This window comes from Erythrolamprus reginae, chromosome 7 (assembly GCF_031021105.1).
Source record: "Erythrolamprus reginae isolate rEryReg1 chromosome 7, rEryReg1.hap1, whole genome shotgun sequence".
Classification (NCBI taxonomy): domain Eukaryota; kingdom Metazoa; phylum Chordata; class Lepidosauria; order Squamata; family Dipsadidae; genus Erythrolamprus; species Erythrolamprus reginae.
The window spans coordinates 14,353,257-14,380,423 of record NC_091956.1 but is presented as its reverse complement, the minus strand read 5'-3'; the positions used below and the strand labels follow the sequence as shown (position 1 = coordinate 14,380,423).

At 42.3% G+C, this 27,167-nt stretch overlaps 1 protein-coding gene across 3 annotated transcripts in view; it reads left to right on the top strand.

Moving 5' to 3' along the window:
• LIMCH1 (LIM and calponin homology domains 1) overlaps window positions 1-27,167 on the top strand; it is a 228,193-nt gene that overhangs the window by 80,883 nt on the left and 120,143 nt on the right. For all 3 annotated transcript variants that reach the window (XM_070757047.1, XM_070757045.1, XM_070757049.1), the window contains one exon: window positions 9,461-9,530. In XM_070757047.1, coding sequence (XP_070613148.1) covers window positions 9,461-9,530 — 70 coding nt within the window. The remainder of the gene's footprint in view (window positions 1-9,460; window positions 9,531-27,167) is intronic.

Sequence of the window (27,167 nt, the reverse complement as noted above, 5' to 3'; positions counted from 1 at the left end):
CACATAAAGCATATTTACGACCTGAAAATTTCCATCGCTCTGAAATTTATCCTGATTATTTATTTCCTAAGTTCTCTAATCAATTTTCTTTCCCCAGAAACCACAGGATTTTGAATTTCCACGTAAAAGGCATGCTATTGCCAGCTGACTGGATAGGTTAGAATAGTATTTGAGTTTTAGAACTATGGCTGCATTTAATAATGCTTGCGATCCAAAGCGTTAGCTTCCTCATGCTCTGTTTATATCATAATTTCCTTTGGTGTGTTCCAAAATTGTCTCAGTGCAATTCTGTGCCTGGAAAAAACAAGATTAAGAGAGCTGGGGGGGTGGGGGAGAGAAGGAGGGAGATAGATAGAGGGAGAGGGGGAGAGAGAGAGAGAGAGAGAAGAGCCTGGGTTTGGACAGGTAGAAAACTATTAAATATAAAAAAACCCAAATCTTGTTTTGTAGTTTGCTTTTCCGGTGTTCCAGTATCTCAGGGTTTGCCACAAAGAAGAGGGAGTCAAGCTATTCTCCAAAGCGCCTGAGGGTAGAACAGGAAGCAATGGGAAGAAACTAAACAAGGAGGGATTTGACTACTGTAATGCTCTCTACATGGGGCTACCTTTGAAAAGTGTTCGGAAACTTCAGATCGTGCAGAATGCAGCTGCGAGAGCAATCATGGGCTTCCCTAGGTATGCCCATGTTACACCAACACTCTGCAGTCTGCATTGGTTGCCGATCAATTTCCGGTCACAATTCAAAGTGTTGGTTATGACCTTTAAAGCCCTTCATGGCATCGGACCAGAATATCTCCGGGACCGCCTTCTGCCGCACGAATCCCAGCGACTGATTAGGTCCCACAGAGTGGGCCTTCTCCGGGTTCCGTCGACTAAACAATGTTGTTTGGCGGGTCCCAGGGGAAGAGCCTTCTCTGTGGCGGCCCCGACCCTCTGGAACCAGCTCCCCCCTGAGATTAGAACTGATCCCACCCTCCTTGCCTTTCGGAAACTCCTTAAAACCCACCTCTGCCGTCAGGCATGGGGGAATTGAGACATCTCCCCCGGGCCTATACAATTTATGTATGGTATGTTTGTGTGTATGTCTGCTTTAATAACGGGATTTTAAAAATGTTTTTAAATTATTAGATTTGTCTTGAATTGTTTTATTGTTGTTGTGAGCCGCCCCGAGTCTACGGAGAGGGGCGGCATACAAATCTAATAAATAAATAAATAAACTTAGAGCTAAGGAGCAAATTCCTGACAGTTAGAACATTTAACCAGTGGAACAGCTTGCCTCCAGAAGTTTTGAATCCTCCAACACTGGAAGATTTTAAGAAGATGTTGAATAACTATTGGCCTGAAGTAGTGTAGGGGTTTCTGCCTAAGCAGGGGGTTGGACTAGAAGACCTCCACGGTCCCTTCCAACTCTGTTGTTGTTGTTGTCATCATCATTATTACCGCACAGATCCTTCTTACCCAAAATAACCAGTTTTGAGAGCCTTGCTTGTGTTGGATTTCTTGCCTAAGCAGGGGGTTGGACTAGAAGACCTCCACGGTCCCTTCCAACTCTGTTGTTGTTGTTATCATCATTATTATTACCTCGCAGATCGTTCTTACCCAAAATAACCAGTTTTGAGAGCCTTGCTTGTGTGGGATTTCTTGCCTAAGCAGGGGGTTGGACTAGAAGACCTCCAAGGTCCCTTCCAACTCTGTTTTAATTCTGTTACTTGGGTATCTGGAGTCAAGTGTGTTTGACACTTGTAAATTTATTGCTGCATAGTAATAAGAACAGGAGCACAACCTATACAGTTCCAACCAGAAATTGTTAGCTTTAATTTGTTATGTTAGGAACCTGTATTCATATACATAAGCCAATTATTTGTTCCCACAGGAACAAATGGGTGAAATGAGGAAAGCTTGACACTTTCCTCAAATTTATGCTGCTGGATATTTGAACAAGAAGTTGTTATTGGCTTCATGGATTTGTCTGGTATTTTAGACTGGAGGAAAATATCGAGTTTCATTCGGGACAAAAATTTAAATCCAGAGAAGGACGTTGGCCAGAATAGGAGCCTATTCTGCCTTTTACTATGTACGAGAAAGATTATACAGTGTTCCCTCGATTTTCGCGGGTTCGAACTTCGCGAAAAGTCTATACCACGGTTTTCCAAAAATGTTAATTAAAAAATACTTTGCGGTTTCCCCCCCTATACCACGGTTTTTCCTGCCCGATGACGTCATATATCATCACCAAACTTTCGTCCACCTTTAATAAATATTTTTTAAAATAAACTTTAATAAAGAAGCATGGTGAGTAATAATCTAAATGGTTGCTAAGGGAATGGGAAATTGCAATTTAGGGGTTTAAAGTGTTAAGGGAAGGCTTGTGATACTGTTCATAGCCAAAAATAGTGTATTTACTTCTGCATCTCTACTTTGCGGAAATTCAACTTTCGCGGGTGGTCTCGGAACGCATCCCCCGCGAAAATCGAGGGAACACTGTAGTTCGATCTTTGCTTCCAGAGCCAAAAGCAATCATAAATGTCCCTCACCCACAGAATAAGCAACGCCCCCTCCCTGATGTCATTTTCAGCAGTTATAGCCCCCAAGTTCCATTTTCGCTGGCAAAGGGCTGCAGGAGGCTATTGCAGCTGAAAATAGCCCGGGAGGGTCATGTGGGCCCTATGAAGCTTCGTTTTTGTTGGCAGAGGCTCCACGGGCTGGTCCTTTTCTGTTTCCAGAGTGGCCCCCGGGGTTTGAGAAGGGATACTTTGCACAATCCTTAACAAAAAACAAGCAGAAAGCATGTTGCATCCTGGACACAACAAAATGTTCTTACCAGAATCTGACAAAGCTGGACTTTTTTGTGTGTGTGCAAAATATGGGGTGAGCAGAGGGTTTGGGAGGCTTGCAGGGTGCTCTTGGGGGCCCGGGAGGACAAGAACTTTTTGTTTCCTTACTTACCTCTGTTGTGGTTAGCTCTGGCCCAGCTCCTGCCCCAAGGACTGTGGATGTGGGGGAGACATCCACATGCTGCAGGCCTGTTTTGCCCCCGGTGGAATCTGCTGATGAAGGCTCCTCTGACTAAGAAGACATGAGTGACAGGGAGGAGGAGAGTGTGGCAGACAGCTCAGAAGGAGATCAATTATCTAGCTCCTCCTTGGATTCAGAACAAGAGTTAATGATACAGCCACGCATGCGGAGAGCGATGCATAGGCAACAACAACTGAGAGATTATTATCAAAGAAAATGAGGCCACCTGTGGTTGAGTGGGGCTGTGGTAATTAGTGAGGCTGCTATAAATAGCAGCCTGTGGGTTTGGCCATTGTGGAGGATTATCTGATCGTTGTGTTTCGTGACTGCTTTACTGACTTTGACCTTTTGTGTGCTGATTTTTCCCCGCTTTGAAACTAAACCAGAGCAAAGTGTGTTTCACTTTGTGAAAGAAGAAGGACTGTGAATTACCTCCCAGCTGCAAACTAAGTATCACAGAACTGATAAGGGACTTGTACAAATTACCAGTTTGTTTGGAGACGAGTGCTCTTTGCTATACCAAAAGAGGGCTTGGTTTAAGTGAATTTTCATGATAAAGAACATTGTTTTGAATTTTCAAACGTGTGTGTGTCTGAAATTTGTACCTGTGAATTTTTGGGAGGATTCTACCAGAGAGCCCGACAGAAGAACCTCTTTGAAATCTTAGTGCGTCTTATACATCGGTGTATCTTATAGTCTGAAAAATACGGTAGGTTAATTCAAAGAGCCTTATGCTTTCCAGGGATGGGTTCTATCTCCAGCTGCCATACGTCTTCACCGTACTTGATTTAAAATGTCTTTTGAAAGAAGAGTGTGTAGACACGATATTTGCCAACCCTACACATTTAGCTTTGCAAGTTTGGCTCCAAACAATTCATCATTTAAGTCTGGAGAGGAGGAGGATGGGGAACAGCTTTGGTTGATTTATTTAAATAGTTAAACGTCCGCTGAAGTGAAACAAGTTTGCCAAAGATTTCGGATATTCTTTACTCAGCTCTATTTTACAGGTTATATTTTTGTGCTCGGTTGCTGTTCTGCCGGGCTCTCTGATAGGAGCCTGCCGAAAATTCAAGGATACAAATTTCAGACACACACACGTTTGAAAATTCAAAACAATGTTCTTTATCACAAAAGTCAAAATAAACTAAGCACTCTTTTTGTATTGCAAAGAGCACTCTTCCCAAAACAACCCTGTAGTCTGTACAATGTCCCTTAAGCAGTCATTAAGTACTTTGCCAGCAGCTGTGGAGAAACTTCACACCCCTTCTTCTTCCAACGAAGGGAGACACACACACACACACTGCTCTGCTTTGGTTTCAAAGGCGTGAAAAGCAACAAAGTCCAGCACACAAGATTCCTGACGAAACTGCAACAGATATTCTTCCACAATGGCCAAACCCACATGCTGCTATTTATAGCAGCAGCCCTAATTACTGGAGCCCCACCCAAACACAGGTGGCCTCCCTTATTTCCTGTAATATGTTCTTATTTGGTCTCTTCTACGCATAATTCTGCGCTTGCGTGGGTCCAAAACGTCATCATCTGAATCAATGGAAGATAAGGGAGATTGATTGCCTGGGCTCCTCTGCCGAGTCACTCCCACCTTCTTCTTCGTCCGAGGAAACTAAACTCTGAACTGATTCTGTCGGCAATAACACAGGCCTGTGACATGTTGAATTTTCCCCTGCATCCACCTCCCTATTCCCTGGGGCAGGAGCTGGGCCAGAGCCAACCACAACAGTTGCTGAATCACATCCATCTCCTTCTGACCCCAACAACTGAAGCACGCCAGCTTCTCCTGTCTTCTCCTTTCTCCCTGTGTTTGCCCAAATTCAAGATCATTGGGTCGATGAGGCTATCTAACCCCTCGGTCATCCCCTCCTCCTTCTGCCTTCCATCTGTTGTGGTTGGCTCTGGCCCAGCTCCTGCCCCAGGGAATGGGGAGGTGGATGCAGGGGAAAATTCAGCATGTCACTGGCCTGTGTTATTGCCGACAGAATCAGTTCAGAGTTTAGTTTCCTCGGACGAAGAAGAAGGTGGGAGTGACTCGGCAGAGGAGGGCTTGGCACACAGCCAAGGCAGTCAATCCTCCTTATCTTCTATAGCTTCAGATGATGACGTCTTGGACCCACACAAGCGCAGAATTATGCGTAGAAGAGACCAAGTAAGAACATATTACAGGAAATAAGGGAGGCCACCTGTGTTTGGGTGGGGCTCCAGTAATTAGGGCTGCTGCTATAAATAGCAGCATGTGGGTTTGGCCATTGTAGAAGAATATCTGTTGCAGTTTTGTCAGGAATCTTGTGTGCTGGACTTTGTTGCTTTTTCACGCCTTTGAAACCAAAGCAGAGCAGTGTGTGTGTGTCTCCCTTTCGTAAGCTTCTTAAAACCCACCTCTACCACCAGGCATGGGGGAACTGAGATACTCTTTTCCCCTAGGCCTTTACAATTTTATGCATGGTATGTCTGTCTGTATGTTTGGTTTTATAATAAGGGTTTTTAACTGTTTTAATATTGGATTGTTTATATGCTGTTTTTATTACTGTTGTTAGCTGCCCCAAGTCTACGGAGAGGGGTGGCATACAAATCCAATAAATAAATAGATAGATAGATAGATAGATAGATAGATAGATAGATAGATAGATAGACAGACAGACAGACAGACAGACAGACAGACAGACACAGGGTGGGGCTTTGGGGGGCCAAAAAAGGCTGCATGCGGTGTATAAGACGCACCGACATTTCCGCCCTCTTTTATAGGGGAAAAGGGTGCATTTTATATTCCAAAAAATACGGTAAGTTTCCAAGAGTGGCCTTCTTAGAATGGGGGAGCCCTCTGAGATTGATAGGGTCACGCTGGGACTTCAGGACAAGATTTACAACGCAGACCTCCTCCTTAATCCAGCTTTGGCAGTTGGATAACTACAGGGCCTCAGTGGCAAGTGAGGTCACTGATCAGCTTTGGCTGATAAACCTTGACATATTTTCCCCCCAGTGTTCCTTGTGCAACTAATCTTAGGTGTAAATTATAGAGTAGAATTTTTTATTGGCCAAGTGCAATTAGACACACAAGGAATTTGTCTTTGGTGCAGATGCTCTCAGTGTTCGATTTTAGAATTTCTAACTAAAATTAAAATTAGATATAGAGCAAATTACAATATTACTATTTATTTCTTAAACTTAAAGGTGGAAAATAACCGCTGTTGTTATAGGCCGTGAAAACATACAAAGAAAGAACTATCTTAAGCTACAGTTTGGGAGGGGGAAGGGTTTAGGGATATGTTATGTGATGTGATATGTGTTGTTTTGTATTATAAGAAACAATGCAATTGAAGCTGTATCCACATGATAAAGTATTTGATGTCTTTTTAAAATATTTATATATTCAATAACATTAACGATTGGCGGGACCCAGGGGAAGAACCTTCTCTGTGGCGGCCCCGACCCTTTGGAACCAACTCCCCCCAGAGATTAGAATAGCCCCCACCCTTCTTGCCTTTCGTAAGCTTCTTAAAACCCACCTCTGTCGTCAGGCATGGGGGAATTAAGATATTCTTTCCCCCTAGGCTTCTACAATTTATGTATGGTATGTTTGTATGTATGATTGGTTTTAAAATAAGGGTTTTTAGCTACTTTAGTATTGGATTGTCGCATGTTGTTTTTACCACTGTTGTTAGCTGCCCCGAGTCTACGGAGAGGGGTGGCATACAAATCCAATAAAATGAAATGAAATGAAATTATTTTTTTAAAAAGAAAAAGATACATTTGTCCAGAATCATGCAGTACAACACTTAATGATTGTCATAAGGGTCAAATAAGCAATGAAGAAACAATCAATATTAATAAAAATCTTAGGATACAGCAACAAGTTACAGTCATACAGTCCTAAGTGGGAGGAAAAGGATGATAGGAATGATGAGAAAAAAATTAGTAGAAATAGAAGTGCAGATTTAGTAAAATGTCTGACAGTGTTGAGGGAATTATTTGTTTAGTAGAGTGATGGCATTCGGGAAAAAACTGTTCTTGTGTCTAGTTGTCTTGGTGTGCAGTGCTCTGCAGCGACGTTTTGAGGGTAGGAGTTGAAACAGTTTGTGTCCAGGATGTGAGGGGTCAGTAAATATTTTCCCCGCCCTCTTTTTGACTCATGCAGTATACAGGTCCTCAATGGAAGGCACGTTGGCAGCAATTGTTTTTTCTGCAGTTCTGATTCTCCTCTGAAGTCTGTGTCGGTTTTGTTGGGTTGCAGAACCAAACCAGACAGTTTTAGAGGTGCAGATGACAGACTCAATGATTCCTCTGTAGAACTGGATCAGCAGCTCCTTGGATAGTTTGAATTGTGGTGAATTTAAGTGTAAGCGACCCAGAATGCAAAAGGACATACCTTCTAGAAGCGACTTTTTCACCCCACTACCAAACAGCTGCGCTAGCTTGCAAAGAATTGCTTTTCTTTTAACCAAATATCTTGGTTGCAAAAATAACAGTCCTCTTATAAATGGCCAGAAGCAAATATTGATATTTCTTTCAGGATTTATATGATGAAGCAATAGCTATCACAATCTCCGGAACATTTAAAATTTAATTAAATCTACTAAAAATTACTAAACTTTCATCAGTCTCGACTGACTTAAAATCCCCATTGAAGAATATAACTATACCTGGAACTTGCATTTTTAGGAAATAAATTTTAAATGTTCTGGGGATATTGATATTGATAAAATGTAAGGGGTCCAAAGACGGGCTACAAAAATGATGGAAGGTCTTAAGCATAAAACTTATCAGGAAAGACTTCATGAACTCAATCTGTATAGTCTGGAGGACAGAAGGGAAAGGGGGGACACTATCGAAACATTTAAATATGTTAAAGGGTTAAATCAGGTTCAGGAGGGAAGTGTTTTTAATAGGAAAGTGGACACAAGAACAAGGGGGCACAATCTGAGGTTTGTTGGGGCAAAGATCAGAAGCAACGTGAGAAAATATTATTTTACTGAAAAAGTAGTAGATGCTTGGAACAAACTTCCAGCAGACGTGGTTGGTAAATCCACAGGAACTCAATTCAAACATGCCTGGGATAAACATATATCCATCCTAAGATAAAATACAGGAAATAGTATAAGGGCAGACTAGATGGACCATGAGGTCTTTTCTTGCCATCAATCTTCTATGTTTCTAAATCATGCACAAGATGAATTGGCTTATTTGTGTAATGAAACTTTGTTGATTACGGGTAATTGTTGAGCTACACTGTCCCAGCGCAGTTGTCTCGTTTGGCCAGAGATGGGTGTTGTATAGGTGGTCCCAAGTTGGACCCATGCCTTCTATTCATCACGCTTCCAGTTCTGGAGATATTGGAAGTCCAAGTTCTCAACAGCTTTGTAGATACTGATCTTGACTCACACAATTGTGTTTGCCAGCTTTGTAAAAAAAAAAAATTTTTTTTTTTAAATCCCAAGTCAATAGCTTTGACGTTTGGGGAGGGAGATTTGGTGCGCTTAGAGGAAACTATTTCTTTTTTCTTTTTAAATAAACTTTATTGATTTTCAAATTTTTCATTAAAAACAAATTATTATATTATTGCTTAGAGTAATCCTACATTGTTACATAATTCTGTTTTCGCGATACCTTTTCACATTCCTTCAGTTCTTTTTCCAAATTTCTTATACATCAATCTATACATATTATACATTATACATTTATACACAGCTCAAAAAAAGGGGGGGCATTTAAAAAATACAATATAACTCCAAGTAAATCAAACTTCTGTGAAATCAAACTGTCCACTTAGGAAGCAACACTGATTGCCAATCAATTTCACATGCTGTTGTGCGTACTCAACTTTGTACAGAACTAAGTATTCAATGAGAATATTTCATTCATTCAGATCTAGGATGTGTCATTTGAGTGTTCCCTTTATTTTTTTGAGCATTATATATTTACATATTGTGATTCTTACTTTGCTTTGCTTTTTTCCTACATTCATTAATTCGTTCCCGATCCATCCTAAGATAAAATACAGGAAATAGTATAAGGGCAGACTAGATGGACCACAAGGTCTTTTTCTGCCGTCAATCTTCTATGTTTCTATGTAAGCCACCCCTAGTCCCCGGAGAGGGGTGGCATATAAAAGGAAGGAAGGGAGGGAGGGAGAAAGTGTTAATAATATTATCAGTAATAATATTTAATTAGCCACCCAGAGTTCTTCGGGAGCTGAGCGGCATATAAGTCGAAATAAAGAAGGAAGGAAGGAAGAGAGAGAGAGAAAGTGTTAATAATATTATCAGTAATAATATTTGATTAGCCACCCAGAGTTCTTCGGGAGCTGGGCGGCATATAAGTCGAAAGAAAGAAAGAAAGAAAGAAAGAAAGAAAGAAAGAAAGAAAGAAAGAAAGAAAGAAAGAAAGCATTGTGTGACTGATAATAAAATTGCCCCTCTCCTTTCTTGCAACAGGTTATTGAATTCCATATTGCCCGGATTAATCCCAAAGATCAACAGATTGCCAACTCCCATTGCAGGACTGGTGAGTATCTGTAAGTGAGATCCTCCACTTGTCTTTGTGCTTCCGTGTTGTGTTTCTCCAGAAATGTGTTCTAAAAAGGCAACATGCACAACATCTGTTAAACCTGGGCAGCCCTTTTGAGAAAACACCCAATTAGTCCTGTCCTTCAGTTCTGACATAGACGGCCTCTTTGACCCCTCTTTCAAACCGTTGCTCCTCTCTGTCCAAAATGTGGACTTTGCTGTCTTTGAAAGAATGGCCTTTATCATTTAAATATGCAGATGGACTCCTGAATCTAGTTTGATGGGTTTGTTCTCCTAGGTTGCGCCATGCATTTGTGAAGTGGCTGTTTTGTGCCCCCAACATACAGATCTGCACACGGCTCGCTGCATTGTACTCCATATACCATGTTGCTCAGTTTGTGTCTAGATGTTTTATCCTTGGGACAAGCTTCTACCTTAGTGTGTATTCTTGGGTTTGAAATGTGCACATATATTCAGATGTAATTTTTTAATTTCCCCCCCCTCTCCATACACATTAAACAGTGCCATATATCTTCTATTTCCAGTACAATAAAATACTGGGTCCTATTCTTTTTAATATGTTTGTGAGTGACATAGGGGAAGGTTTGGTAGGGAAGGTTTGCCTATTTTCTGATGACTCTAAAGTGTGCAATAGGGTTGATATTCCTGGAGGCGTCTGTAATGTGGCAAATGATCTAGCTTTACTAGATAAGTGGTCAAAGCAATGGAAACTGCAGTTTAATGTTTCCAAATTAAAATTATGCACCTGGGGAATAGGAATCCTCAATGAGTCTTGTATTGGCAGTTCCATGTTAGCAAAAACTTCAGAAGAGAAGGATTTAGGGGTAGTGATTTCTGACAATGGGTGGACAGTGCGGTCAGGCAGCAGGGAAAGCAAGTAGAATGTTTGGCTGCATAATCTATCTGATCTTAAACATTTAAAATATATAGAAAAATGCATGTAACATATTTTTTGGAGTATAAGAGTATAAGATGCACTGGAATATAAGACGCACCTTAGTTTTTGGGGAGGAAAATAGAGAAAAGTCTCTGTTTACCAGGTATTCATCTGGCTAGCATCCTTAGTCTGGTCATCTTCATCACATTATTTTATTCCCTGGTTAGGGCTTTAAAAAAAACTTTATTTGGAGAGTGTAACAATGAAAGAGCTTACAAGCCAGTAAGAGCTAGAAACTTCATTAACACCTGGAAAGAAACATTCGGAGCAAGTAGAGCAATGGAAAAAACCCTGCAAAGACTTAGGGCTTGGGAAACATTCTTAGCAGAGAGTAACAATGAAAGAGTTTGCAAGCCGGTAAGAGCTGGGAACATTGTTAGCACCTGGAAAGAAACATTCGGAGCAAGTAGAGCAATGGAAAAAACCCTGCAAAGACTTAAGGCTTAGGAAACATTCTTAGCAGAGAGTAACAATGAAAGAGCCTGCAAAGTAAGAGCTGGGAAGATTGTTAGCAGCTAGTTAGGGCTGGGGGGCAGGGCGGGCGGGAACCTACATTCAGAGTATAAGATGCACCCAAATTATCAACCTCTTTTAGGGAGAAAAAAGGTGCGTCTTATACTCTGAAAAATACGGTATATTGTGTTGGCTTTTGAGTCCTCAGAGAGGGGCAGCATAAAAATCCAATTAAAAAATAAACATTAAAGTTAATTTTAAAACTGACAAAAGAGGGTGAAGAAGGGATGGAGGTAAAACTTGAATTTATCGAAAGACGGCGGCAAAAGCGACCACTTTTACTCAAACTTTGAAGTCCTGAGATGTGGCTGACACAGAATTTTTTTCCTTTGGCCTGGTGGGTTGTTGTGTTGTTGTTTTTTAATTCCCTACTTTGAAATAGTCTCGGGAAAGAAGGAATTTCTTCTTGTTTGGGGTTTATCGTTTCTTTGACTGCTCGAGAGGCATTTATGGCACGACTTCAGTTCCTTACACAACTCCGATGGGAATTGAGACATTTACAGCTCAGGGTGTAAGGGAGTTGGAATAATAGTTCCGAATAATAGTAGGAAATAGCAGAGGCAAAACCGAGGGGTTGAACTGTACGCCCCTTGGCTCCTGTCTCGCTTGGGCTCTGGGTTTACATTCCCAGCAAGTGGCTAAAATGTTGATTTAGGCCTTTGAAATATTTGATGCCTACGAAGAATGAACAGCCTTTAGAGGAGAAAATTGGGAGACTGCTCCCAGTTCTCACTAACACTTTCAAAGAGAACGCCAGAAAGTGTTAATAGTACAGTGATCCCCCGATCATTGCGAGGGTTCCGTTCCAGAACCCCTAGCAATGATCGGGTTTTCGCGAAGTAGCGCTGCGGAAGTAAAAACACCATCTGCGCATGCGCAGATGGTGTTTTTACTTCCGCAGCGCTAGCGAGGAGCCGAAGATTGGGGTTCCTGGGAAGGGGATTCAGCTGGGAAGCGCCTTCGCCCGCCCACCCACGCCGCTCGCTCGCGCCGCTTCCCAGCTGAGTCCTGAAGCCAATTCGCTTCAGGACTCAGCTGGGAAGTGGCACGAGCGAACGGCGTGGGCGTGCGAGCCGCGGGCGTGCGGGCAGGCAGGCGGCGGACAAGCCGTTTGCTCGCGCCGCTCGCTCGCGCCGCTTCCCAGCTGAGTCCTCAAGCCAATTCGCTTCAGGACTCAGCTGGGAAGCGGCGCGAGCGAACGGCGTGGGCGGGCGAAGGGCGGGCGAGCCGCGGGCGCGCGGGCAGGCAGGCGGCGGACAAGCCGTTCGCTCGCGCCGCTCGCTCGCGCTGCTTCCCAGCTGAGTCCTGAAGCCAATTCGCTTCAGGACTCAGCTGGGAAGCGGCGCGAGCGAACGGCATGGGCGGGCGAAAGGCGGGCGAGCGGCAGCGAGGAGTTTGCGTGGGCGGTGGGGAAACTCCTCGCTGATGCCCGCCGCTCGCCCTCCCGCCAGCAAGAGGGGGAAGACCCAGGGAAGCCGCCCAGCAGCTGATCTGCCGGGCGCCATCTACGCATGCGTGCCCATAGAAAAAAGGGCGCGCATGCGCAGATGGTGTTTTTACTTCCGGGTTCAAAAATCGCCATATAGCCGTTTCGCAATGACCGGGATCGCAATACCCGGGGGATCACTGTATTATTAATAATAACATTTGATTAGCCAATCAGAGTTCTTTGGGAGTTGGGTGGTATATAAGTCGAAAGAAAGGAAGGAAGGAAAGGAGGGTTGAAGGAAGGAAGGAAAAAAAGGAAGGAAGGAAGGCAGGAAAGGAAGGAAGAAAGAAAGAAAGAAAGAAAGAAAGAAAGAAAGAAAGAAAGAAAGAAAGAAGAGTTAATAATATTATGGATAATAATAATTGATTAGCCACCCAGAGTTCTTTGGGAGTTGGGTGGTATGTAAGAAGGAAGGAGGGAAGGAAGGAAGGAAGGAAGGAAGGAAGGGAAATGAAGGAAGGAAAAGAAATAGAAAGAAAGGAAGAAAGAAAGAAAGAAAGAAAGAAGACTTAATAATATTATGGATAATAATAATTGATTAGCCACCCAGAGTTCTTTGGGAGTTGGGCGGTATATAAGAAGGAAGGAAGGAAGGAAGGATGGAAAAGAAATAAAAAGAAAGAAAGAAAGAAAAGCCCAGAAAATGAGAAATGTATTAAATTGCTTATTTAGAAACATAGAAACATAGAAGATTGACGACAGAAAAAGACCTCCTGGTCCATCTAGTCTGCCCTTATACTATTTCCTGTATTTTATCTTAGGATGGATCTATGTTTATGTTTGCTTATGTTTATGTTTATTTAGATTTGTATGCCGCCCCTCTCCGCAGACTCGGGGTGGCTCACAACAAAGTGAAAAAAAACAGTTTACAACAAATCTAAATTCTACTAAAAACATTTAAAAGACCCCATTTTCTAAACACACATACATACACACACATACCACTCATAAATTGTATATGCCCGGGGGAGATGTCTCAGTTCCCCCATGCCTGACGACACAGGTGGGTCTTAAGGAGCTTACGAAAGGCAAGGAGAGTAGGGGCAGTTCTAATCTCCGGGGGGGAGTTGGTTCCAGAGGGCCGGGGCCGCCACAGAGAAGGCTTTTCCCCTGGGGCCCGCCAACCGACATTGTTTAGTTGACGGGACCCGGAGAAGGCCCACTCTGTGGAACCTAATCGGTCGCTGGGATTCGTGCGGCAGCAGGGGGTCTCGGAGATATTCTGGTCCAGTGCCATGAAGGGCTTTAAAGGTCATAACCAACATCCCAGGCATGTTTAAACTCAGTGACTGTGGATTTACCAACCACGCCTGCTGGAAGTTTATTCAAAACATCTACTCCTCTTTCAGTCAAATAATATTTTCTCACGTTGCTTCTGATCTTTCCCCCAACTAACCTCAGATTGTGCCCCCTTGTTCTCGTGTTCACTTTCCTATTAAAAACACTTCCTTCCTGAACCTTATGTAACCCTTTAACATATTTAAATGTTTCGAGCCCATGCGCAGAAGCAAAAAGAGGGCAAAATTTGTTAAAATCATCGCACGAGATTTCGCTTTGGGCACATGTTTATTGATTACTAAACAAGCTGTTGTAAGGCCAGGACTACTTGCATATTGCTTGGTGTATGAATGAGAGTGTTGTGGTGCAGTTGTGTTGTGTTTGTGTGTCCAAGATTACATCAGGCAATGAAACGGTTAACACTCTTTCCAAGCGAAATGTTTGACAGGGGAAAAATAGATGGGAAGTAGCATTTTACAATTACACAACTGACAAATTCCACCCCCACCCCCCGAAGAGTTTTCATGGGTGTAGACCTTGGCACTTAATCAGGATTTTCATTTTTGTTTTGGAAAAGAATGCCAGCCTAAAGCAGATTACTTTAGGCATATTTAGGACAGTCATTGTTCTGCTAATGAATAAGAATTTCTTTCAGTTTTTTGCATTCATGCCACACACAAATACACACACACAAAAAGATTTCCCCCCCATTTTTACATCGCATTTTCGCTTTATCATTCTTTCACGTCACTAGCAGTATTTAACCCCGTTTCTATTTTGCAAAATTCTACTTTATATTGGAAATTTCCAGGGTCCTTGTCTTTTAATCCTTGTTTTGCAGGGAGGGGAAGTTTGGCTGATTTTTCAACACTTCACAATAGATGGACTTGCAATTCTTGTACCATTTTAAGCTGTGGGTGGTTTAGCCCTTCATGGAACCGGGCCAGATTATCTCCGGGACCGCCTTCTGCCGCACGAATCCCAGCGACCAGTTAGGTCCCACAGAGTGGGACTTCTCCAGGTCCCGTCAACTAAAGAATGTTGTTTGGCGGGACCCAGGGGAAGAGCCTTCTCTGTGGCGGCCCCTGCCCTCTGGAACCAACTCCCCCCCAGAGATTAGAATAGCCCCCACCCTCCTTGCCTTTCGTAAGCTCCTCAAAACCCACCTCTGCCGTCAGGCATGGGGGAACTGAGATTTTCTTTCCCCCTAGGCTTGTATAATTTATGCATGGTATGTTTGTATGTATGATTGGTTTTATAACAAGGGTTTTTATCTGCTTTAGTATTGGATTTCTACATGCAGTTTTTATCACTGTTGTTAGCCGCCCCGAGTCCATGGAGAGGGGCGGCATACAAATCCAATCAATCAACCAACCAACCAACCAACCAACCAACCAACCAACCAACCAACCAACCAACCAACCAACTAACTAACTATAGGTAATTGAATAAACCTAGCTGGTTTCTGTGAGATACTATGAAAAGAACGGCATCCATTGGATTCACACAAAAACCCATAAGCCAAAATAGAATACTGTATATGCTGCTCAAAAAATTAAAAGGAATGCTCAAAGAACACATCCCAATCTGAATGAATGAAATATTCTCATTGAACGCTTTGTTCTGTACAAAGTTGAATGTGCACGACAACATGTGAAATTGATTGTCAATCAGTGTTGCTTCCTAAGTGGACAGTTTGATTTCACAGATGTTTGATTTACTTGGAGTTATATTGTGTTGTTTAAGAGTTCCCTTTATTTTTTTTTGAGACGTATACTATAATAATATGGCTCATTGCAGACATTCAACAGTCATGGATTACTGAGCAAATATTTGGAAAATATAAGACCTGGTCCATTAAATATCTGTTTTCTGAGTTGTTCTCATTAGGAGTATGGGAATGTACTTTTATGGTGAACAAAATGATTTCCCTCCCATCTCTCTATATTTTTCTATTCCCTTCATTTATTATTCTTAGAATGTAAATGTACATTCCAAGATATCGTATTTTTTGGAGCATAAGATGCACCGGAATATAAGACATTAACCTGGTCAGCTTCAGGACATTATTTTATCACCTGGTTAAGGGTTTAAAAAAAAAATATTCTGAGAGAGTAACAAGTAACAAGCTTGCAAGCCAGTAAGAGCTGGGAACGTCATTAGCACCTGGAAAGAAACAGCCTGAGCAGCTAGAGCAATGAAAAAAGCCCTGCAAAGACTTATTTATTTATTTATTTATTTATTAATCAGATTTGTATGCCGCCCCTCTCCGCAGACTCGGGGCGGCTCACAGCAATAATAGTACAATTTAAACAAATCTAATATTTAAGTTTAAGTTAATTTAAAACCCCAATTTAAAAAACAAATCATACATACTAGCATACCATACATAAATTTTATAAGCCTAGGGGGAAGGAAAGTATCAATTCCCCCATGCCTGACGACAGAGGTGGGTTTTAAAGAGCTTACGAAAGGCTAGGAGGGTGGGGGCAACTCTGATATCCGGGGGGAGTTGGTTCCAAAGGGTCGGGGCTGCCACAAAGAAGGCTCTTCCCCTGCGTCCCGCCAGACGGCATTGTTTAGTTGACGGGACCCGGACAAGGCCAACTCTGTGGGACCTAACTGGTCGCTGGGATTCGTGCGGCAGAAGGCGGTCCCGGAGATATTCTGGTCTGATGCCATGAAGGGCTTTATAGGTCATAACCAACACTTTGACTTAGGGCTTGGAAAACATTCTTCTTTGCAGAGAGTAACAATGAAAGAGCTTGCAAGCTGGTAAGAGCTGGGAACATTAACAGCACCTGGTTAGGGCTGGAAAGAAACATTCAGAGTAAGTAGAGAATGAAGCCCCACATACACAAAGACAAGGTTTAGAAAACATTCTCAGAAAGAAAGACAGTGTTTTTAATCGGAAAGTGAACACAAGAACAAGGGGGGCACAATCTGAGGTTAGTTGGGGGAAAGATCAGCAGCAAGGTGAGAAAATATTATTTTACTGAAAGAGTAGTAGATGCTTGGAACAAATTTCCAGCAGACGTGGTTGGTAAATCCACAGGAACTGAAATTGAACATGCCTGGGATAAACACATATCCATCCTAAGATAAAATATAGGAAATAGTATAAGGGCAGACTAGATGGACCATGAAGTCTTTCTGCCATCAATCTTCTATGTTTCTATAAAAAATACATTGTACATAGAACAATATTAGACTTCTAAAAAGTATACGGAGAGGGGCGGCATATAAATCTAATAAATAATAATACTACTACTACTAATAATAATAATAATAGTAATTGTAATTGTAATTGTAATTGTAATTATAATAAGCAAGCATATGTACTCAAAACTTGGTTTGGGCCCCTTTTGAAGTAATTACTCCCTTATTGCGGCATGGCACGGATGCTATCAGCCTGTGGCACTGCTGAGGTGTTACGTAAATTACGTAAAGACCAGGATGCTTCAATAGTGGCCTTCAGCTTTTCTGCATTGTCCGGCCTCATGTCTCTCATCTTTCTCTTGGCAATGCCTCATAGATTCTCTATGGGGTTCTGGTCAGGCATGTTTGCTGGCCAATCAAGGACAGTAACCTCAAGGTCATTGAAGCAGGTTTTGGTGCTTTGGGCAGTGAGGGCAGGTGACAGCTCCATCATCCCCATAAAGCTCGTACAGTGGTGCATCTACTTACAAACTTAATTTGTTCCATGACCAGGTTCTTAAGTAGAAAAGTTGGTAAGAAGAAGCAATTTTTCCCATAGGAATCAATGTAAAAGCAAATAATGATTGGGGAAACCACAAGGAGGCTTCTCCCTGCCTTTTCCGGCCCTATTTCTCCCTAGGAGATTTCTAGTGAGGCCCCACGGAGGATTCTCCCCGCCTTTTCCGGTCCAGTTTCCTCCCAGGAGATTCCTAGAAAGGACCCATGGAGGCTTCTCCCTGCCTTTTCCAGCCCTGTTTCCTCCCAGGAGATTCCTAGATCTCCTGGTAGACTGCTGCGTTGACCATGGACTTAATGAAGCACAGTGGACCAACACCAGCAAATAACATGGCTCCCCAAATCAACACAGACTGTGGAAAACGTTACACAGGACCTCAAGCATCTTGTCTTATGTGCCTCTCCATTCTTCCTCTAGATTCTGGGTCCTTGGTTTCCAAATGAGATGCAAAAGTTTCCTCTCATATATTAAGTTTCACCTTTTAAGCCGCCCCGAGTTCTCATAGAGGGGCGGCATACAAATCTAATAAATTATTATTATTATTATTATTATTATTATTATTATTACTGAAATAAATGAATGTTTGCACGATATTCTGATTTTTCGAGTTTTACCTGTAAAATTTCTGTGATTCAACATTCATTTTCCACCCTGTCCCCAAAACCTTTTTTTTTCATATCCTTTTTTAAAAAAAAAATATGGCCATAAAAGAACAAAGAAACTGCAAATAGAATCTTTTCCCCATTCCTTAGTTCAGTCTCATTTTTTAAAAAAGCAACTATTAAAATAACAAATCAACTTGGTTGAAAATAACATGGTATTTAAAAACAAAACAAAATCCTTTTTATTTTATTTTTCACTTCTTTGTTATCTCAAAAGACTTAAAAACATCTGCTAAAGTCAGCAGATGCTTTTGTGTCTCGCCCACAGACAAATTTAAGGAAATGGCATTTGAAGAGAGGGGAAGGGGGGAAAAAAATCCCAGTCTTGTTTGGGGAAATCGTCAGGGTTATGAGGCTGTGTTTTATCCTCTTCTGCAGAACTAAAAATATTCAGCTTGGGTTGAGGGAGAAACGCACATTTTTTACCAACAATTCTAGCCCGTATAATCGAAAAAAAGAATCTACTGTATTTTTCAAAGCACCTTCCACCCCCTAAAAAAAGTGGGAATGTTGGTGCGTCTTATACACCGAATGTAGCCATTTTTGACCTTCCAAAGCCCTGTGTTGTGTCCAATTTTTGCAAAAAATGGGTATGTTTTGCAAAAAAACCCAGGGTGTGCAGAAGGTTTGGGAGCCCGCAGTGTGCTTCTGGGGGCTAGGAGAAGACAAAAACACCCCTGTTTTTTGGAAAAATGGGCAAAAACTGGCCGTTTTTGGCAAAAAAGGGGTGTTTTTGCCTTCCACTGGCACCCAGAAGCACTCTGCATGCGCCCCAAACCTTCTCTGCGCCCCATTTTTTACAAAAATTCTTATCAGTACCCATCTTTTATATATAAGCAATGTTATATCTATGTATATTACCAATATGTACCGTATTTTTCAGATTTTAAGACACATCTTTTTCCTCTCTAAAAGAGGTTGATAATTAGGGTGTGTCTTATACTCTGAATGTAGCTTTTTACCCCCAGCCCTAACTAGTCGGTCACAGTTGGTGTTAGTGGGGGGTCAGAGTTCGACCTCGAGGTCTCTCCTTTGTGGGGTGCCTCAGGGTCGGTCCTCTCCCGCCTGCTATTTAATATCTACATGAAACCGCTGGCGGAGATCATCCAAGGACATGGGGTGAGGTATCATCAGTACGCTGATGATACCCAGCTTTACATCTCCACCCCATGTCCAGTCAACGAAGCAATGGAAGTGATGTGCCGGTGCCTGGAGGCTGTTGGGGCCTGGATGGGTGTCAACAGACTCAAACTCAACCCGGATAAGACGGAGTAGCTGTGGGTTCTGCCTCCCCAGGACAACTCCATCTGTCTGTCCATTACCCTGGGGGGGGGGGAATTATTGACCCTCTCAGAGAGGGTCCGCAACTTGGGCGTCCTCCTCGATCCACAGCTCACATTAGAGAAACACCTTTCAGCTGTGACGAGGGGGGTGTTTGCCCAGGTTCGCCTGGTGCGCCAGTTGCGGCCCTATTTGGACAGGGAGTCATTGCTCACAGTCACTCATGCCCTCATCACCTCAAGGCTCGACTACTGTAATGCTCTCCACATGGGGCTACCTTTGAAAAATGTTCGGAAACTCCAGATCGTGCAGAATGCAGCTGCGAGAGCTATCATAGGCTTCCCAAGCTATGCCCATATTACTCCAACACTCCGCAGTCTGCATTGGTTGCTGATCAGTTTCCGGTCACAATTCAAAGTGTTGGTTATGACCTATAAAGCCCTTCATGGCACCGGACCAGAATATCTCCGGGACCGCCTTCTGCCGCACGAATCCCAGCAACCGGTTAGGTCCCACAGAGTTGGCCTTCTCCGGGTCCCGTCGACTAAACAATGTAGTCTGGCGGGACCCAGGGGAAGAGCCTTCTCTGTGGTTGCTCCGGCCCTCTGGAACCAGTTCCCCCCAGAGATTAGGATTGTCCCCACCCTCCTAGCCTTTCGTAAGCTCCTTAAAACCCACCTCTGCTGTCAGGCATGGGGGAATTGAAACATCTCCCCCTTGCCTATGTTGTTTTGGTGTATGATTGATTGTGTGCTTGTTTTTTATATATATTGGTGTTGCTTTTATGAATTTTTTAACCTAAAACTGTAATTAGATTGGTAAATATTAGATTTGTCACTGTGTACTGTTTTGCCATTGTTGTGAGCCGCCCCGAGTCTGCGGAGAGGGGCGGCATATAAATCCAATAAATCTAATCTAATCTAATCTAGGTGCTAATGATCTTCCCAGCTCTTACCGGCTTGCAAGGTCTTTCATTGTTACTCTCTGCGAAGAATGTTTTCCAAGCCCTAAGTCTTTGCAGGGTTTTTTCCATTTCTCTATTTGCTCTGAATGTTTCTTTCCATGTGCTAATGATGTTCCAAGCTCTTACTCGTTTGCAAGCTGTTTCATCGTTACTCTCTCCGAATAAAGTTTTTTTAAAGCCCTAACCAGGGGGATAAATAATATGCTGAAACTGACCAGACTAAGGACGCTAGCCAGATGAATACCTAGTAAGCAGATTCTTTCCCCTATTTTCCTCCCCAAAAACTAATGTGCGTCTTATGCTCTGGTGCGTCTTATACCTCGAAAAATACGGTACTTGATCAAAAAATAAATTTAAAAAATCATATTAAAAACCTCCAGTGTTGGAGCACCCTAGCTTCTGGAGGCAAGTTGTTCCTCTGGATAATTGTTTTCACTGTCAGGAAATTTCTCCTTATTTCTAGGTTGCTTTTCTCCTTGCTTAGTTTCCATCCATTGCTTTTTGTTCTGCCTTTAGAACAGTGGTTCTCAACCTTTCTAATTGATTGATTGATTGATTGATTGATTGATTGATTGGATTTGTATGCCGCCCCTCTCCGGAGACTCGGGGCAGCTAACAGCGACAATAAAACAGTGTACAATAGTAATTTGGTATTAGAAATGATTAAAAATCCAATAATATAAAAACCAAACATACATACATACATACCATGCATAGAATTGTAAAGGCCTAGGTGGAAAGAGGATCTCAATTCCCCCATGCCTGGCGGCAGAGGTGGGTTTTAAGTTGTTTACGAAAGGCAAGGAGGGTGGGGGCAGTTCTAATCTCTGGGGGGAGTTGGTTCCAGAGGGCCAGGGCCGCCACAGAGAAGGCTCTTCCCCTGGGTCCCGCCAGGCGACATTGCTTAGTTGACGGGACCCGGAGAAGATCCACTCTGTGAGACCTAACTGGTTGCTGGGATTCGTGCATTAATACCGTGACCCATGAATACAGTTCCTCATGTTGTGGTGACCCCCAAGCATAAGTCTAATGCCAATTCTCCCAACAGAGCTTTAAGCTGATTGGCAGGAAGGTCAGTGGGACACCCCCACTGTAAGCACCTGATTGGTCCAATTGTAAAATATGTTCCAAGGCACCAGCTTTAGTTCCTAACACCATGGGAAATTTGTCTTTTCTAAAGGTCATAGGTGACCCCTGTGAAATGGTCGTTTGACCCCCAAAGGGGTCCCGACCCCCAGGTTCAGAACCACTGCTTTAGAAGTTCAGATTTTATTTTAACAAAAAATGGCAGCCTTACAAAATTGGCTGTTGTATTCTTCCTCTTGACCCTCCTAAGTCAGGGTTTTGGGGTACAAAACAGGAACTTGAGCCACCATTGTGAAACACCTTGATGGATTAATGTTTCCAAATATACATTATTTTTGCCCAACAAAAGGTGAATCGATACGGCTTCTCTTTTGGAACCGAACATCCTTTCATTTCAGGACATCTGCTTTAGAAAGATAAAAAAGGACACGGCCACGTTTATTATTATCTCCGTGTTCTTCTTTCTATAATTGTCCAAATTCATCTCAGAATGGTGCTGTGGTGCTCCCCAAATAATAATATCTTATCTTTACAGGTATGTTAGTACAAAGGCCGAGACCGGGCCTGTTTCTAATAGATTGCAATAGGTAAAGGTTTCCATCACTATCTCTCTCTCTTTTTTTAATATTGTCAATAGCCAATTCTAGCTTCTCCATTGTGTTTCTGAAATGAAGAAGGCTTGGGATTTGATCTCTGGGTAGAAGAGATATAAGCTCCATTCCTAACTACCGTATTTTTGGAGTATAAGATGCACCTTAGTTTTGGGGGAGGAAAATAGGGAAAAGAATCTGTTTATCAGATATCCATCTGGCTAGCATCCTTAGTCTGGTCAGCTTCAGCAGATTATTTTTATCCTCTGGTTAGGGCTTAAAAAAAATATTCTGAGAGAGTAACAATGGAAGAGCTTGCAAGCCAGTAAGAGCTGCGAACATCATTAGCATCTGGAAAGAAACATTCAGAGCAAGTAGAGCAATAAAAAAAAACTGCAAAGATTTAGGGCTTTGGATACATTCTTAGCAGAGAGTAACAATGAAAGAGCTTGCAAGCCGATAAGATTAGATTAGATTAGATTTATTGGATTTATATGCTGCCCCTCCCCGTTTTATTATCCTTTCTATTACTATGTTCTACTTATGTTATGTTATGTTAAAATGTACTATAACACTATTCTTGTTTGACAAATAAATAAATAGAAACATAGAAACATAGAAGACTGACGGCAGAAAAAGACCTCATGGTCCATCTAGTCTGCCCTTATACTATTTCCTGTGTTTTATCTTAGGATGGATCTATGTTTATCCCAGGCATGTTTAAATTCAGTTACTGTGGATTTACCAAGCACGTCTGCTGGAAGTTTGTTCCAAGGATCTACTACTCTTTCAGTGAAATAATATTTCCTCACATTGCTTTTGATCTTTCCCCCAACTAACTTCAGATTGTGTCCCCTTGTTCTTGTGTTCACTTTCCTATTAAAAACACTTCCCTCCTGAACCTTATTTAACCCTTTCACATATTTAAATGTTTCGATCATGTCCCCCCTTTTCCTTCTGTCCTCCAGACTATACAGATTGAGTTCATTAAGTCTTTCCTGATACGTTTTATGCTTAAGACCTTCCACCATTCTTGTAGCCAGTCTTTGGACCCGTTCAACTTAAAAAAAAAAATTCTGAGAGAGTAACAATGGAAGAGCTTGCAAGCCAGTAAGAGCTGGGAACATCATTAGCATCTGGAAAGAAACATTCGGAGCAAGTAGAGCAATAAAAAACCCTGCAAAGACTTAGGGATTTGGATACATTCTTAGCAGAGAGTAACAACGAAAGAGCTTGCAAGCCGATAAGATTAGATTAGATTAGATTTATTGGATTTATATGCCGCCCCTCCCCGTCTTATTATTCTTTCTATTACTATGTTCTACTTATGTTATGTTATGTTAAAATGTACTATAACACTATACTTGTTTGACAAATAAATAAAATAATAAATAAATAAATATTCATCAAGCCACTTCCACTTGGTCACATGGCTGGCAAGCCACACCCACAAAACAAGTCATGCCCACAGTGCGGTAGTAACATTTTCTATTCTGTTCTGTTCTATTCTATTCATTCTTTATTCTATCCATTCCATTCCATTCTAGGAAACAAACGATAAATTGAACCATCTGAAAACAAAAATAGTGTGGTCAAAAAATAAGCCCCGAGCAAAATCTCTTTTTCTGTCCCTTAGCCTTACGATGAAGAAAAAGCTTAGAAAATAATCTTGCAAAATACATCGATTAGAAAGGGCAGAATTTACTGCAGGCTTAGCTCACTGGCAAAAGAAAGAGAATTAACCATCTGTCCATGTGCCCACCCATTCATGGGGGTTTTTTGCCCATGTTAAAGCTATTTGTCATCCAAGTTTCCATGTTTGTGGATAAAAAATATTTATGAAGTTTTTATGATTTATATCTATGCTTACATATAAAATTGATTTGTCAACCATATTGTTGACATTTGATAGTAGCGACTTAGTGGCGGAGTTTCTATGAGAAATTTGCATAGTTCATTGTCCTCTCGCAGAAACATTCTACTTGTGTCAAGAGAGAGAGGAATATCTGTCTCTACCTCTTCTGGTTTCTGGTTGAATTTTAGCTATTACAAATAACTTTTACTAAATGCAGTATTTCATAAACAAAGAAACTCCATCTTTATTCTCTTCCTTCCGTATTCAAAATGCACTTCATACTAGCACATTTCTTGTTCTCCGGTTATCTCTCCTAATTACATTCCTTTTGCATTCCTCCCAGCCTCTTCTGTTCACCAAGATTTATGTACTCACAGCATGATTCAAAAACAGCAGAAATGACTAGAAAATAACACAGAATGAGTTTGCTTGCTTGGCAGCTGAATGGGAACATATTCCATTTTTGTTCTGCAACATTGAAACTCCACCCTTCTTCCCCACTGACCCCCTGAGACATATCAAATACATCACTCCAGTATTTAACCCATTCCTCCCCTTAATATCTTCTTCCAAACACTTGTTCCTTGCGTTTTTGGACCCTTCTGAATTTAGGATCGATCCAGCGAACGTCTGATTCTTCCTCGCTAGATTCTGGACTCATAGCAACATCCTGTGGCTGGCCTCCCACCCGTTCTACTACGTGTAACCCCGGGCCCACCACTAATTCATAAACGCTATCTGTATCAGAGTCCTCAAGTTCTTCATCATCCTCCAACTGACCAGGAGTAGGTACAACACTATCTAGGATTGAACTCACAGCCTCCTGATTGTGAGGCAAGAGCTCCTCTTCTAGGCCACCGCACCACTCCAATAATGGTCATAACAAAGCAGTAGCGGGTTCCTAATGGTACGGTCGACGCATCCTACTGGTAGCAAAAATTGAGCTCCATGCGCAGCTATGCATCTCTGGCGTATGTGCAAGCATGTCCAAATGAGATTTTGCTTCTGCACATGCGCAGGAAGCAAAATCTTGCGAGGGGACGCACGTGCATGTGAGATTTTGGTAATAATAGCACCAAAATCTTGCATGCACGCACATGTGTGCTCGTCTGAATGCAGTTAGACACTAATGGCTGTGTGTCATTATTTTGAGGGGACAGCACATTTACACTTTTATACAAGACGTATACTCACTACTTTGCATTGTAGCCAAGTGACATGTCTTCAGTGTTGCCACATGAAAAGATATACTCAAATATTTACGAAATGTGAGGGGGTGTACTCGCTTCTGTCACATACCGTATATTACCAATGGGAGAGAAGCTGGTGAAAATGTACGTAGGTGTACAGAAGTAGCTAGCAACGAGTAGAGCAGCTGGGCCATCCATCGTACGATGGAAGGATGCAGAGAGACGGAGACATACTTAGAATTTTGACCAGAGCGGGGTCAAAGAAAACATTTCTGCTCATTGCCTTTTGATTTCCTTGTCCCGAGTGTATGTTTTCATTCCGCTCTGGAGTCTTTGGCATCGTCTCATCCTTTCTTTGTCTCTTGTCTATTACCATTTCCGCCAGAAAGAACAAAAGGAAAGGAAAACGCCGATTTTTTGTTGTTGCTGTATGAATTTGGTAACTATATTCGGACTGTTTCCTCTGCAGAAAAAGCCAGATTCACAGTTCGCACTAATCTCTACTTGGACAAAGAGCCATTCCCGAGTGCCAGGAGTAAAGGAGGGACGTATGTTTTGCCTTATGTACTTCAAAACATTAATAATAAAAATAGAACAAAATAGTAGAAAAGGAAGAAACTGGGATTTTAGAATTCAGACAGATTTGAAGAGGCAGCATTAAGTTAGTAGTTAATAGACCTACGGGAATTGTTGTGGTTAGCTCTGGCCCAGCTCCTGCCTCAAGGACTGTGGATGTGGGGGAGACATCCACATGCTGCAGGCCTGTTTTGCCCCCGGTGGAATCTGCTGATGAAGGCTCCTCTGACCAAGAAGACATGAGTGACAGGGAGGAGGAGAGTGTGGCAGACAGCTCAGAAGGAGATCAATTATCTAGCTCCTCCTTGAATTCAGAACAAGAGTTAATGATACAGCCACGCATGTGGAGAGCGATGCATAGGCAGCAACAACTGAGAGATTATTATCAAAGAAAATGAGGCCACCTGTGGTTGGGTGGGGCTGTGGTAATTAGTGAAGCTGCTATAAAGAGCAGCCTGTAGGTTTGGCCACTGTGGAGGATTATCTGATCGTTGTGTTTCGTGACTGCTTTGCTGACTTTGATCTTTTGTGTGCTGATTTTTCCCCGTTTTGAAACTAAACCAGGGCAAAGTGTGTTTCACTTTGTGAAAAAAGAAGGGCTGTGAATTGCCTTACAGCTGCAAGCTAAGTATCACAGAAATGATAAGGGACTTGTACTAATTACCAGTTTGTTTGGAGACAAGTGCTCTGTGCTATACCAAAAGAGGGCTTGGTTTAAGTGAATTTTCATTATAAAGAACATTGTTTTGAATTTTCAAACGTGTGTGTGTCTGAAATTGTATCTGTGCATTTTTTGGAGGATTCTACCAGAGAGCTCGACAGAACAGGGAATATAAGAATTAAGCATAGATACGGATATGGGGGAGGGATAAATTTAAGAGATGCACCGATAATTAAACGATCAGGGGAATGAGTTACCTGCCTGTTAACTAGGCTGGGGTTCCTACTTAGCCACTGCTACAGGTGTGATGCGCTCGCAGCTCTGGGTGATCGGTGTGCACATCCGAGCGATATTTGGCTTTTGCACATGCGCAGGAACCGAATGTTTGCGAGAGGAAGTGTGGCTATGTGAGATTTCAGCAATTTATTGTAGGCTGAGGGAAAAAAAAGTGGCGCATTGCTTTCTGCGTGGAATAAAAAGTCACCAAAAGTTGTCAAAATCTCACACACGCATGTGTGCAGAAACCAAATCTCACTCGGATGTGTGTGCCCACCTGCCGGTCACAGGGAGCTGCACGCGGGGGTCCATTTTGCTACCGGTGTGCAGCATGGCACTGGCTAGCAACCCATTACTGTATAGGATACATTGTGAACGAACATTCTCACGAAAAGGCTACGAGGGAGAAATGGAAGTAAAGAAGGAAGGGAAGAAGGGGGAGAGGAGGGAAGCAGGGAAGTGGGAGAAAAAGAAGGTAGAGGGAAGAGAAGGAGACAGAGGGAGGGGAGAGATAGAATATACTTTAAAAGGGGAAACGGGC